At 36.7% G+C, this 14,467-nt stretch overlaps 2 protein-coding genes across 3 annotated transcripts in view; both read right to left on the bottom strand.

Annotated features, from left to right (window-relative positions):
• Positions 1–815: 815 nt before the first annotated feature.
• On the bottom strand, positions 816–4,699 carry LOC102231234 (lipocalin-like). Its single transcript, XM_023338531.1, has 7 exons — positions 4,486–4,699; positions 2,486–2,625; positions 2,210–2,286; positions 1,413–1,523; positions 1,219–1,320; positions 1,059–1,090; positions 816–970 (listed from the first exon to the last, which is right to left on the bottom strand). The coding sequence occupies exons 1-6, from the start codon at positions 4,576–4,578 to the stop codon at positions 1,062–1,064; spliced, it is 552 nt and encodes a 183-aa protein (XP_023194299.1). The 5' UTR covers positions 4,579–4,699; the 3' UTR covers positions 816–970; positions 1,059–1,061.
• A 1,165-nt stretch (positions 4,700–5,864) lies between these two features.
• Positions 5,865–14,467, bottom strand: part of slc27a4 (solute carrier family 27 member 4) — a 28,210-nt gene continuing 19,607 nt past the window's right edge. For both annotated transcript variants that reach the window (XM_005799663.3, XM_023338315.1), the window contains exons 8-14: positions 14,095–14,204; positions 13,738–13,947; positions 12,372–12,498; positions 11,625–11,762; positions 11,373–11,537; positions 10,434–10,580; positions 5,865–10,196 (exon numbers count right to left, since the gene is read on the bottom strand). In XM_005799663.3, the coding sequence (XP_005799720.2) occupies positions 10,039–10,196; positions 10,434–10,580; positions 11,373–11,537; positions 11,625–11,762; positions 12,372–12,498; positions 13,738–13,947; positions 14,095–14,204 (1,055 nt within the window). In that variant the 3' untranslated portion in view covers positions 5,865–10,038. The remainder of the gene's footprint in view (positions 10,197–10,433; positions 10,581–11,372; positions 11,538–11,624; positions 11,763–12,371; positions 12,499–13,737; positions 13,948–14,094; positions 14,205–14,467) is intronic.

Genomic DNA, 14,467 nt, shown 5'->3' with positions numbered 1-14,467 from the left:
TTTCCACTGTGGGTGATGGGAGATTTGTTGGTAATTAAGTTCTTGATTATTTTAAAGATGAGCTACAAAATGGACTTGATTGTTTTAGTATATTTGTGTATTGCAAGATGCTTCAACTGACACCTTTGTGGATAAAAATGCTCCGTAGACTTCCATTTTTTTTTTGGACATATTACTGCCATAATGTTGACTTTTATTTTGAAGTAGTGGTATTTGACAATTTGACTGTATTGCATCAGATTCAAATGTTTTGTAATTTTAGTACATTCTATGAAAATCTTGTATTCCCCCCCACCTTACAACTATTTTTTTTAATAGAATATAACTAGCTTTTTATATTTCTTAAACAATGAATCTTTTAAATAATTAAGCTAATATTTAGGGGGGTTATTTCATAGCACTGCAAAACAAAGGACAATCCAAAGTGCTTCACAGGGAGAGTAAAGAAACCCAGATAAAAAACAAAACAAAACAAAAAACAAACTAAAACATGAAAAAGCACATAAAAGCTTAAAAACATTAGACAGAATGACATAAAAGAAAAAAAACCTGTAAAAATAATAAAATTTGAATAAATGAAGAGAAAACAGAAAAATTGTAAAACAAAATCAATCCTTTGAGCTTTGTAGACAAGCTGCAGTAAACAATGTTTTCAGTCCTGATGTGAAGTTTCTGCACATCTCAGATTTTCAAGCTTCTGGAGCTGAAGAGCATAAAAAGTAGATACTGATGGATTCAAGTCCTGACACTGTTTGAAGGTTTTTAAACAAATTTCAAGTAATTTCAAACATTTATAAAAAAAGGGTTTGGGGGAATACAAGAAGATGTTATTGTTTTTTATTTAAATTGGACAACAATAATGAAAGAAACAGAGAAAATAGACTTATACTGTATGTATTGATTGCGTCTCTATTGTTGATATTAAGCAAAACATCGGAATAAATTCTTTCGGCTTCCTCTGAGCTAAAACCTAGAAGAGAAGCAAAAATTAATTTAGCACAAAAATTTACAATATTTTCTTTGTTTTACTTGTTTTAGGTAACAAACATACATCTTACCTATTATCCAGATCCTGATGCTGGACAGTTGTCTGTTGATGAGACAATACAAACAAAACAATAAAGTTAACAGGACATTTCCACCCATTACTTAAGAAAAATTACTCATATTATTGTACTTAAACTGCAGATATTTAGAGGATTTTTAATCAATAGTTACCTGCTGGAGGAGGGGTCAGAATAGATGCTCTGGGGAAACCACGGGACAAAGCAAAGGCCTTAAACTTCTGCAGGACTTGTACTTTGGTTCTCGGTGAGCGACCTGTTCAAGCAGATGTAGGTGAGCTACATTTACTCAGCACAGGAGCCGAAAAAAACAAAATTGTCAAATTAAATTGTCTCTTTGGGTCTCACCGTAAAGCGCCACCTGTGTGTATTCTCTGTCAAAATTCTTGTATTTGAGAACCACAGCATACTCAGTGTAGTTTGTGTCCACAACAGTGACGTCCTTCACCATGTTATGGCCTGAGCAGAAAAACAACAATGAATTTCTTGAAAATGTCTTGGAAAAATAAAACAAAAATTCCTTGTTTTTTGTTTCGTATGTGGTGGTATGACTTATTACATCTGAAAATATCATATGAATGTTTGCACTATGATATATGTGGTAGGAAAAGATAAAAAAAAAAAACCCAAATGAAATATAGGAAGAATGTAGACAAATTAAGCTATGTATTTGTAAACATTCAGTATTTTAAAAAATCCTAATTTAAATTGTGTTTCTATTTGAATTTGGAAATTATATCACATTACACTGCTTCATTTTTTATTTTGTAGATTTTCATTGTGTGTTTGCTCACATTCCTTAATCTGAGTCTGAGTCTTAAATGTTTCTCAGTCATATTGTAATATTTCTTTGAATGACCTCCTGTGGTGTTCAATGCATCTGAACAGCCTCCACAAAAACACGCGCTGGTCACTGCGCTTTATGAATTTGCTTGCTTAATCTCTGTACACATCTCAGTCTTTCCACACACAACTCTGGATTGTTTACTCAATAAGCTCGTTGATTTACATCACGTATGACATTAAAGATTTTTTTTTTGACTCATGCACCAGTTAGTGAAAGGAAATTTCTTGCTGATGTAGCTATGTAGCTTCCATCAATCCCTCAATTTATTTGTCTCAGGGTAAAATTAGAAACCACTTACGGGTGCTGAAGTAGATGAACTGTCCAGGCACGCTTGTCTTGTTATACTGGTAAAATTTACGAATGCAGGCCACAGACCTGAAGCACAGAACAAAACAGTGAGATGTTTGCGCTGAATCTCGAACAAGTTGTGAATCACACTATAAGTAAAATGACACGAGTTGAACTGAATTGTTTATCCACTTAACCGGTTATATATCAGTTCTTATAATAATCTGTAATTTCTTGCAGTGGCTAACTTTATCTGCCCTTTATTATTTGGCATATTTGAACTCACAGAGCTTCCCACATTGTGAGGTTGACGCTGCCACTGGGCAGTATTGTGATGACGCCCATGGAGATCTTCACTTTGTCTCTTAAAGGGATAAAGCCTGGAGAGTCATAGGCGAGCCCCACTCGGTACCATTTACCTGCAAACTTAATGCATATGAAAACATAAAAATTTTATGTGAATGCAAAACCAAACAAAAACAATAAAGCTTATTTCAGGTAGAGATCTGGGAGGGAAAAAAAAGGCAAACTATATTAAACTATTTGATCTGGAAAACTGGTTCGAATCAGTGGTTTTCCGTTGAAATAATACAGCTTTTGCATATGTAAGCTAACAAATTCACAAACGTTTGCTTCAAAATCTGTATGAAAACAAAATCTAGAGGCGCTAGAATAAACATAGGATTTAATATAAAATATTTGCAACTTTCTTACACTGCGAAATATCAGTTCAGAAATCTCACCTTCACCTAAAATCTTGGGGACTGTGGAAACCTTGGTCTTAAAGTGATTTATAGCTCATTCTTTCCAAATATAATGCCAAGATTGCTGCCCTTATATCTGTTGAGAGTTTTTCAAGAGATACATGCAAAATCTGAAAACCTTAATAAAACATTTCAGTCCATGTTAATACCTTTTCAATAATACTTTTTGTCTTCATTAGTTTTAAGTATGTACTTTATTGTTTGGTTCTATTTCACTTTTCACTTGGACACTGCTGGTGTAGAAGAAATCAATCTAGATTTTACTAATCTATATTTTGAGGCTTATCTTAATCAATGATTCATTTAAAATCCACTCTTTGCGCTTCCACAATTTTAACAATTTAAATATCTTTAATATAAAACTGTTTCACTGTGAAAAGTCCATGAAACATTTTGCAACTTGAAATGATCAAATGAAGTCCAGAGTCTAGTATATAAAAAAAGTGTGAAATAAACATTTAGTTTGGAACTAAACAGACTTAAATATAAACTGATGTATTCCACTGCATAGTGCCCTTTACTGGACATCACAATAGGCAAATAAAAATTATAGATAATATTAATATTTTTCTAAGCACTCATGCCACCCCTTTACTGAATGGCACCCTGGGTAGCGAGCCATATAAAAACATCTGGAGAGGCTAATGAACCATCATTTGATCCGCTTGTGTGGAACCAGGGAAAGGACTAAAACGTGCCTTTGATGAGAGACTTTGGACACTCCTGATGTAGGATATAAAATTAACACTTCTAAGCATTACGTTTCATGTCTTGCTATACAGAAAGGTACTGATGGAAGTAGATTAATATTTACATTTACAGGTGAAGATTTAACCTCACACAACCTCACTGTCTCAGTTTGGTTCATGACCGTAGCGGATTACAGGGAGCCAATGAATTATCTAAATATTTAAAAACAGGCTACAAATGTTTACAAGATTATGAAAGTCTCAGTAGTTTGTAACTTGTCAAGTCACAAAGTAGCTCTCTGTCCTCAGGGGAGTGGAGGAGGTTTGGTGGGTAGACACTTGGAGCACTGTTAAGTATTTAAGGAAGGATGGTGGAACAGACTGACTAAAAATAATGTAGATGAGCGATGTTTATCATCGTGAAGAGACGCGTTCTCAGTATGACAAGGTGCCTCTGAGCAGAGCTCGTCATACACGCCATCTTTTTGTAGCTGTATTTTCTAAACAGATGGACAGACACCCCACACCCAATAACATAGACATAATGTTTTGTAACTTAATCTTGTGGGAAACTTGGTATTAAAGACATACTTGACAAATCTGAAATAATCTAATGAAGGCAAACAAATATTGACACTTTTAAAACAATTTCCCTTTCTGCCACGTGGAATATCATCCCGCATCGCTCCACACCTGTTGTCACACATTAATCCTTATTAATAATAGCAGTTTGTTTGTGTCACCCATCAGTAACTGTTCTTAAATCTGACAACACTCACATACTATAGTAGATAACACAACCCCCTAAAGAACAAGTAAAATGTTAGTTTTACCTTTTCCAAGTTGAAATCCTTTTGTGGCTTCACTGAGTGCGCCATCGTCATACACATCATCACCATGGCGACAGAGAGCATGGTAGTCTTCATGGCTGTGGTAGGACACAAAGCTGCAAGATGAATATGCTGAAAACAAACAAAAAAGTTTGGAACAATTTATCAGGCCTAAGCCTACAGCAGACGTCAACAGACAGACGGAGACTGGCAAAGGCTGGGTTGATATTTGCTTTGACTCCTGATCCGCCCACCTGGTCGTCAGCCAATGGAGGCAAAGGATCAGAGAACAGGAACAAAATTGTTGAAAATGTGTGGCTTCCTAACAGCCCCGACTTCTCAGAAACACACAGAGTCATGAATGTGGTTTATTTAGGTCAGCTGAGATTCAGGTGCTGTGCTCACAAGTCAGGGCGGACGGCGTTTCGCAACATTTACAGATGATGTTCCAGGAGGAACAAACCACAAGCATCTGCACCTAAAACATTGCTGACTTAGTTCTCCTTTTAGGCAGACTGACAAATAGTTCAGACAAAACACATGCCCACATGGAAGGAGAATGCCCCTCTCTTTAGTATTGAATTTATTAGAAAGAGGATCTTTTTTATTTTATTTTAGGTAAATATGACATCTAGTGTTGAAGGGGAGAAATTGGTATTAAATCTCTAAAAAACAGAGAAAGAGGAAACTGAAATCTCTGACATGAAGAAAATATCATATCATACAAAGAACTGAAAATAATATTTAAGATTGGGTTAGGATAAATATTTTATATTAATTAAGTCTTATTGGTTCCATTAACTTTGTGAAAAAAAGGAAAATATGGCTTTGAATTGGACCTAAAATATATATGTATATTTTTTGTAGTTTTTCAAAACAAATTCAATATGGTTTTAAATGTTTACACAAACACACCCGTCATGACATGAATGTTGTAATCATTTCAAGTTTGGTATGTTTTTATTAAACTATTATGCAGCAGAAGACATTGTTTTTTAATTACGTTTCAAAGAGAAGAATTTGAGGCAATAACATTTGTTGTCACCATCATCAGGCACGATTCTGAATGACTGATCATTTTGCTCTTGTTGGCCAAATTGGTTGATTTCCTGTCTGATTTTTTTTAATGGAAGATATATTACTAAGTTATAACGTTAGCCAGCCCCAGCAGAGGATGCTTGAAAAAAAGTCGGAAGGTTCTTTGCTTTGAAAGCCTCATTTTAACTCAGCACAACTGCCAGCAGAGTCTGAAGTTAAATTAATAAATTTGGACAAATAATACTTTAACTTCTGGTCGTAAAAATGTTTGTCAGAAAGGCCATTGAGCCCACAGTTAATTAATGACCAAATAAAAAAAAAAACAAACAGAACCAGAGTCAAAGTGAACGATGTAAATAGTTTTATTAATAATTATCTTTCCATTTGCAGCACTGTATCTATCTCCCTTTCCTTTAATACAGTATGTGCACAACTAGCCTTGTGTGGGTAGGAGGGAAACTCTGTGTGTGTGTCTCACACACCTCTCAGACCTCGTCCACACACTCTGCACAGGTTGAGAACTCCTGCAGTGCAACAACACAGTAAAATAAAAGCAACAGAAACACAGGGAGGCAGATGTACTAACACCATAATGAACGGGGAAAAAAAATGTGCAAAAAGCCAGGTGAGACATAGTGGACACAGAGGCTCACAAAAACATGTTTCCTCAGCAAAATTTAATTCAACTTTATTGCATCCAACTTAATAGTGAATCCACAGAGACTCTAGTAATCTTGATCAATTAGTTTATATCGGAAATTATTTCTTTTGAGGCTTTCTAACATTTTATAACTTATAAAGTTAGGGTTTAATTGGCTGAAGTTCCGATGTAGGACTGAAAGCTTAGAGTTAAATCTTTTTGCTGTGTTATATAAAACATGAAACTAATAGGAAAATAAAATGTAATCTTAGAAATTTGGATGTAGTTGTCAAACCCAAAACTCTCTTAGGAAAATTTGAACAATAAAGTTTATTTTGTAAGATTTATTTTTACCAATTAAATTTATATTAATTCTAGTGTTAAGGAAACGCCACATCTCTAATTTCCATCAGTATTTTTCCAACATGGACATGTCAAATCAAACAGACTGTGAGTAATTATTTTCTTCTCCTTCCTTGTGCATCTCAGAGGTGGGTTAAAATTTATACCGCTCACTCGATTGTCATCCAAGCATAAATCCCCTTTTAGACCACAATCACAGAGTCATGATTTCACACAAAAACATACAAAAAGCAGTGGATCAAAGAATAATGGACAGGCTTCCAAAAATAAAATAATTTAAGCTAAATTATATATAAAATATATATATATAAAAAAATGACAACATCTTCTTCAGAGTGCAGTGCTCTGGGGCTGTTTAATCACTCGCCCCCTGGTGGTATGAATTGACAAATGCAACCGCCACCAATCAGAAGCATCATAACAGCCAAACCTTAGACACACAAATTACACCTCACCTCACAACAACAAATCAGTCATTTGTTCATTTCCCCCCCCAAACACATTCATGTGAACATTTTACACTCATCATTAAAGAATAAATTCAGTAGCGAAAGAGACAAAGGAGGCTGGAACGAAGCTGGACCTCGTGAACGCCTCTGTTGGACTTTTCCCCCCTCAAATGATGAGGAAACAATGGGTGAAAAAATTGACTGAAGATTTCCTATGTCAGTAAATGCAACGTATGAACCAAGAAAACATGCTCCAAAGCATGCAGCATCCTGAAAACAATAACAATATTCTGCTTTGGTGTACTGCATGTGACTGCAGGATGCAATATAAGGTCAAGGGTTACAGAGCAACAGCAGAGAACTCAAATGAGCAAAAGAAAGTTTCTTGAAATTCATTTTTAGGTGAAGCTAAATGTCGCCAGAATTCATGAACAAGCCAATCATATCCGGGACGATTTTTAATCAATGTCTGAAACAACACGAGTTCAACTGGGACAGAATAGACAGAAAACAGAAAACAAGGCATGGCTATTAGAAGGTTGGATGGCAAACGAACACGGCAAACACAAATTAAGTTCAAGGTAGGAATAAAATCTTAAAGGAGAGTATTAGGAGATAAATTCTTCCTGCTCCCACCCACTTGGTTTTTGCAGATTTTAAGGAAATCCCATGATCCTATGTAGTCAAGTTGTTATGATGGAGAACAGACTGAAGCTGAAATAAGAAAGAAATGCTGAAACGTCAGATTAAGATGAGGGCCAGGGCCTGTGTGTCTGGGACGTGAACTCGCAGTGAGGCACAGTGCTCTGCGCATGGTCCATGGTGCTCGTTCATTCATGAAAGCGATGGATATCAACATTAACTAGAAAGAGCAGCTCTGGTCAGAAGTTTACATACAATCGTCATGGGATCCAATTACATTATTTTTTAGTTTTTATGTATTTTTATTTGAACTGTTCTGTTGTTGTTTAATTATTTTTAGAAACAAGAATTAGATTCAAATGTCACCAGTTCAAAATTTCACAGATTCAAATATATGCTTATTGCTGCCATCAACAAACTTCTGGTAGTTTGTTGACGGCACCTTTATACTCAATGGGACCTCTATAATCCCAGGGATTATAGAGGTCCCAGGGTGTTTTAAACATCTACATTTGATAATCTGTGAGCCAGACCTCAATTTTCCTTTTCCAAGCATGATACTGCCACCACCATGCCTTCCCCTAGTCCAAACCTAAGCCTTCTAGAAAATGTATAAACAAAGCTTAAAAATTGGGTCCATTCCAGTAACCAAACAATTGAAATGAAATGTGGTCAAATATTCAGCCTGAATGATGCCAGAATCTTGTTGATGGTTACAGAAAGTGTGTGATTAAGCTGAAAATCGCAAAGGGATATGTAACCAAATATTAATGAGATTACATGAGTATGTATAGCTACATGTATATCTTTGACTCTGTGCTGATTAGACAATCTGCCATAAAGTCAACTATTTGCACACCCAATGCTTGTTCTTTCAAGTTATATGTTAAGATAACTTGATGTTAAACTACTCATTTTCCATTCCAAACTGGAAAATGAGTAGCTTAAATAAATAATAAAAAGCCCCAAATTAAACAAAGTGAACATAAGTAAACTTCTGACTTCTCTACTCCTGTTTCAGCTCCTGTTCAATTCTTCCCTGTTCTGTTTTGAATTTTTTTTGGTCAATCAGCTCTCCTGGACGTTGTTGCAGAATCTCGCTCTTAAGCACTCATATCAGGAAATCCTTCTGTCAAGTCCTTTTTCATATGCTTTAGGTGAACACAAACAAAACAAACCAACATACACACACACACACCCATCCCAAGATGAGCAAAGTCTACCTATTCAGACAAAACCTGCACAATTTGGCCACATAACCATGAGAGTTCAACATGCAAACCAGAAGATAAAAATGTGTTATTTAGCCCAGGGTTGACTTTATGCTGTTGCTTTACTTTGTGTTCCAGCAGCCAATATGAAATGGGTTCAACAGCTTTGCTTTGATGGACTCCACAGGCCACATCTTACATGCCAATGTAAGATGGATTTGGATGGACATGCAGCATAAAAAAAGGATAAAATACAAGTTCTATAATCTAAAATATGTAAACATCAACTTAAAATATTTGGTATGTTGCTGACATATTTTAATGAATAAATAAAAACAAAGTTCTGATGGCTTGCAGCTGATTATTGCACTGCAGATGCTGGAGAGTTATTGCACATTAAAGCTGCAACCACTGGTCTTATTTAACATGTGTCCTTTCCAGCTGCTCTTAAATTGTTCCCTTTTAGAAGCAATGCATGGATGCTTTGGAGAGCAACAAGGTCGGAATGACTAATGTTTCAGGTAATCTGAACTTCTGGTGTGGGAGATTATGGTTCATCACTTTCTGGCTAGTTGTGCAGGTTAAGTCAAAAGCAGAGGTGCCATCTTTCACAAGATAATCTCACTATAACATAACATGATAACATAAACAGAGATAACTTAGGTGCACAAAGGTCCCTTCGTTGTTCCGCACACTTTATATGCAGGACTGGTTTCACAGTTCTCTTCAGTGTCCTTTTAAGTTTGTATTTGCAAGTTGTTGCATTCTGGATTCCAGGCAGCCTGTGTGGCTTATTTCTTGCTGGGAAAGCATGTTGGTAAGGGGTCTTCAAGGTCGGTGTTACAATGAAAGGATGTTTGAAGTTTCCAGAAAGAACCTGGTTTCTGTGGTTGGTGCCTCTCTTTTTGTCTGCTGAGGTAGCGAGAGGAGTTGCCGGGGAGATTTCAGCTGGGATGGATGGAGCAGAGTATATCCTTTTGAGCGTGCTGTCCATATATCTCTTTTTTTTTGTTTTTTTATAACTTTAATGAGCAAAGTAGGTTTGAGCGTATGTGTGTGTGCATTGGCCTTTGGAAGCTTATGGCTCTTACATTAGCATCCATGTACATGTTCTGCTAACCTGGGCAGGCAATGTTGTCCTCTTTTCTTTATTTATTGAAATATGTCTGCATGTCAGTGTGTGCACAAGTTGATGTAGTGGTCTGTCAGGCCGTCACAATTTGTGCTTCCCCGACACTATGGAGCGGTAAAGCTCTTCGTCCAGCTGCACATAGCGCCCTCTGCTGGAATCCAGGAAGAACAGTTTGTCTGACACAACAGTGGGATTAAAACCATCATGACGCAACTCTGTCTTCTGGAATTTAAACGTTCCTGGAAAAGAGAGACAAAGGAAAAGTGTGTGGTTGTTCAAATATAAATTCAGACATTTTTTTGTTTAAATCAGTCTAGGCTGTTTTTTTATTATTATTATTTTGTTTTTCTTTCATGGTTTATGCACATTATTCAAGTCCAAATTCAAAACTAAAATTTTCAGAATTTTGTGGAGCATGTACGCTTCACCTACACAGCACATGGATCCTTTAGAAAATAAAATGAGCAAATAAATACCTGTCTTGTTAACTTCTGGAAGAAAGCGAAGAAACACAGGTCTGGCATACGGAGGGAGAACTTTCTCCATGTCCTTAAACAATTTCTCCAGGTCGGTGGATTGGGATGGATCAGCGATGGCTGCCATTCCAGCCTTTCCCTCTGCTCCTGTGCACACAGAATCAGATGATTAGCTACTAACAACTGTAGAGATTTAGGTTCAGAAGCAACCAAAACCTTTTTTTATATTTTCAAACAGTACCAAACTCTTGGTCAGACCTTAGTGGAGAATATACCTCTATTTTACATCCATCTGGACATTTTCTGTACCTGCATTGTCTATGTTGGAGCTCGACAGCTGGAGTCAATACTATTAATCCATTAAAATAATAGAGGAAAGAGCCAGCCATGCTCATCCTCCTTCTTCAAATCTGCTCATCCAATACTCATACTGAGCACATTCTTGATGTAAGGCAATGCAGAAAAATGTAATAGTTCATTTGCTAACCATCCTGTTTAACACTACTGATATCCTGTGCTCATAACTTATACATTTTGCAAAGAATGGATGAACATTTCACTTCCAGATTTGTAAAGCTGGTGGTGACATGACTCAAAAGTCTTTTATTATTAGTAACAAGTAGTTCCAAAAAGCATTCAGAGTGGCAGGTTGAAAAAATATGCCAGCTACACTTTTCAAATGTTATTTGTAGAAATATTTGAAAACAATAAAAAACACCTTTTGTTTGTATTCTTCTACTTAATTTGTTTAGACCGAGCCCATACAATCTCAATAAAATACATTCAGGTTTGTGGGTCTTTGTACTGATTTCATTTTGGCACAACTAACAAATTTAGAGACATGTTAGACATTTTCTTAAGACCTTACCATATAATGTTGACGGTATTCCTTGAACAGGAAACATACAGTATGAACAAAAGCCAAGCGAAAAGGTTTACCTGGGATTTCTACTCCATAAACAACCACATCTTTCATCTCAAGCAGCCTGCTTAAGGTTCCTTCCACCTCGGTTGTTGAGACGTTCTCTCCTTTCCACCGGAAAGTGTCTCCTGTTCGGTCCTTGAAGTACATATGGCCGTACTTATCCATGATCAGAACGTCACCTGTTTGGAGGATTTAATAACCGTTTATTCAAATGAGGTACTTCAAACATTATAGTACAATAATATGTGCTGGAGGAGGATTCTAACCAGAAAGATAGGCGCTATCGCCCTTCTTGAAGACACTATTAGCGATCTTCTTGCTCGTTGCCGTTTCGTTAACGTAGCCATCAAACCTTCGAAGGGGATCGTTCTGAATGATCTTCCCAACTAGCTGACCAGGCTCGCCTTGAACAAGAGAAGAACCAGATTATTTCATATTCGCTGGCATTTTTGGTAAATATTTGTTCATAATTTCAGGGTTTTGGTACATTAGAACAGTTAGAAACTGTTCATGTGTGAAGAAGAAATGAACTTCCAAAACATTGTTATGGATAGGGCTGCAACTAACAATTATTGTTAAAATTGATTATGCTAACGATTAATCAGATAAAAAAAAAAAACACACTGGCATATTCTGCAAATTTTTTAGTTTACTCTTTTAATAAAATAGTAGAAAAACTTAAAAGTACAAAGCAAATAATTCAAACCCTTTTAATCCTGCTGAGTGTGTTATTCTTTCAGCAAATGACCTTTTTTAGAGTTTGTATACTCCAGTTAACAATAAAATCAATCATTAAATTAGTTGACAGTTATATTAACAATCAATTCATCTCACTAATTATTTAAGATGCATTATTGAGTCGGTTCATATTTTCATCAATAATCCAGTTTTTATTATTAACTATTTTGTATGTGAATATACAAACTGCCACATATCTGTCTACAGTTTCTTAAAACAACAACAACAAAAACCCAGCAATTTTTCATTTATGACTCGCAAAAGTAAAAACCCACCAGGTTTACAAGGAATGCAGACACCATCAGGTCCTCGTATGAGCTCCATGGTCTCTTCATCAACCCTCACCAGCCTGATGGGATAGATGAAGGGCAGAATCTGGCTGTTAAAGCCACATGCGCCAACCTAAATGGCAAACAAAGGTGTTATTACTAATAATACTTCCAGGGTTGCCAAGAGATTAAAAAATACATATATACAGTAGAAGTTGCTATGTTAAACGTATGATGGCGGACACTAAAAGGCAAATTTGCGGGAATTAAAAAAGGCCAGGCTGGTTCATTTTTGCAGTGTATGTGGATCTGGGAGGAAGGAATGTGGTGGCAGTGATAGCAGCGATTCCACTTCATGTGAATTCTCTAGTGTGCAGCTGTGCGGCTTAGTCATCTGAGAATCTGAAGATAGACTGGCCATACAGGACTCATGCCAAGGCTCCAAACTAATCATGCTGACACTGTTATTAAGCAGTTGCAATTAACAATCCATGTCCATCAAAGAGATAAATACCAAGACCCACTAAGGGCTTTGGCATCCAGTTGTAGTATGACTCCTAGCTTTAGAATAGCATCCAGATCTTCACATTGTGCACAGACTCAGCAGTACTGTGTGCTGGGGGACTAAAGTGAGTTGGGAGTTTTTCAGGCTCCAGTTGAAATGCCAGGATTTCACATACCTTAGTGTCATATTTAGTTAAAAGGAGGAGGAACAACCAGGAGTGACAAAACAAAACAGGCAGTAGTTTACAGAGTCTATGTTTTTGTATTATAGAATAGTCGCAGAATAACTTATAAAAAAACTTCAGGGTTTAGACGTGATTGGCTTTACATAATCAATAAAAGGCCCACATGTGGCTGCTAAGCTGATAAATATGCAGATTTTTGTTTCTCCACCACAACAAGGCTAAAACCTACGGTGCATGTGATGAAACCTCTGTATTATTGATACAACGACTCTGCATGTTGTGAGGAAACATGCTTGTGCAGACAGGATTCTGTGTGGTAGTAGCACTGGGGTTAAGACAGCATGGAAAGAAAAGGACTACAAAAAGCATAGCAGTCTTATCTTTGCCTTCACAGTGAAGTCAGGTTTGTCAAATTTGCTGTGATTCAGCAACGTTCAAAAGATTAGAGGTCCCAGGGTGTTCTTTAACCTGGTGCAAAGGTATCCTGACAATGCTGTAGACACAAGGGATCTGCAACAACTGATGTGCTGCTTTCTTAGAGGAGTATTTAATTACACTATTTTACAAATCAATTTTGGTTTTGCACATTTCATTCCTTTTGTATTTCAGAGTCCTTGCAGTCTTTATTTTATGTTATTTTCACTAAAGAATTCTCACTGCTTCTTAGCAGGTTGTGTTCCCACCTTGTTTCCAAAGTTGCCCAAGCTGCAGTTGCACTCTGTGGCTCCGTAAAACTCTGCAATCTGTGGGATATTGTAGCGCTTCATGAATTCCTCCCATATGGACTGGCGCAAGCCGTTCCCCAGCGCCATGCGCACCCGATGCTGACGTTCAGAGTCTCGAACTGGTTGGTTTAGTAGATATCGACAAATCTCTCCGATGTACTGCACAATCTAGATGTTGAATATGGAAATGGGAACAGAAATGATTCAAATCATTAATAGCAATTCAATTAGGTTCACAAAAGGCTGTTCAAATATTTTGAGGAATATTTTCAAGAGTGACTCATGGTAGGAACTTGTAAATGAAATTAGTCTTACAGTGCAGTTATATTTGACACAGTCATCCCAGAAACGGGATGCAGAGAACTTCTTTCTGATGACCACAGTCATTCCGTGTATTAGGCACTGTCCCACTCCCACAATGTTCCCTGAGTAAGAAGAATATGAAGAATCACACAGTTAGTCTTTCTGTACAAGGTCATCAAAAAATGGAAAAGCTGAAATTGAAGATGCAGCTTAAATGAACATTAAAATTAGTTTAATTCTGTTTTCCTTCTTGACATTTGAAACACACATTGTGTTGAAAACAACATGATGCCAAGGCTCTTCAGAGGAAGTGCTGTAGGTGGGTCAAACTAATTTGGCTTTGTTTGTACAAGGACTCAAACCAACATGGATGTGACGTTTCTAC

The sequence above is a fragment of the Xiphophorus maculatus genome, chromosome 8, assembly GCF_002775205.1.
Source record: "Xiphophorus maculatus strain JP 163 A chromosome 8, X_maculatus-5.0-male, whole genome shotgun sequence".
NCBI lineage: Eukaryota > Metazoa > Chordata > Actinopteri > Cyprinodontiformes > Poeciliidae > Xiphophorus > Xiphophorus maculatus.
This window is presented reverse-complemented; position numbering and strand designations above follow the sequence as displayed.

Bases quoted from the DNA above. Each gene is read 5' to 3' on its own strand.
- LOC102231234 (XM_023338531.1), bottom strand. From the start codon at position 4,578: ATGAAGACTACCATGCTCTCTGTCGCCATGGTGATGATGTGTATGACG. The intron at 2,626-4,485 runs GTAAAACTAACA...ATATGCATTAAG, and splicing joins AGGATTTCAACTTGGAAAAG to TTTGCAGGTAAATGGTACCG. The intron at 1,524-2,209 runs GTAAGTGGTTTC...TTTTCTGCTCAG, and splicing joins GTTCATCTACTTCAGCACCC to GCCATAACATGGTGAAGGAC.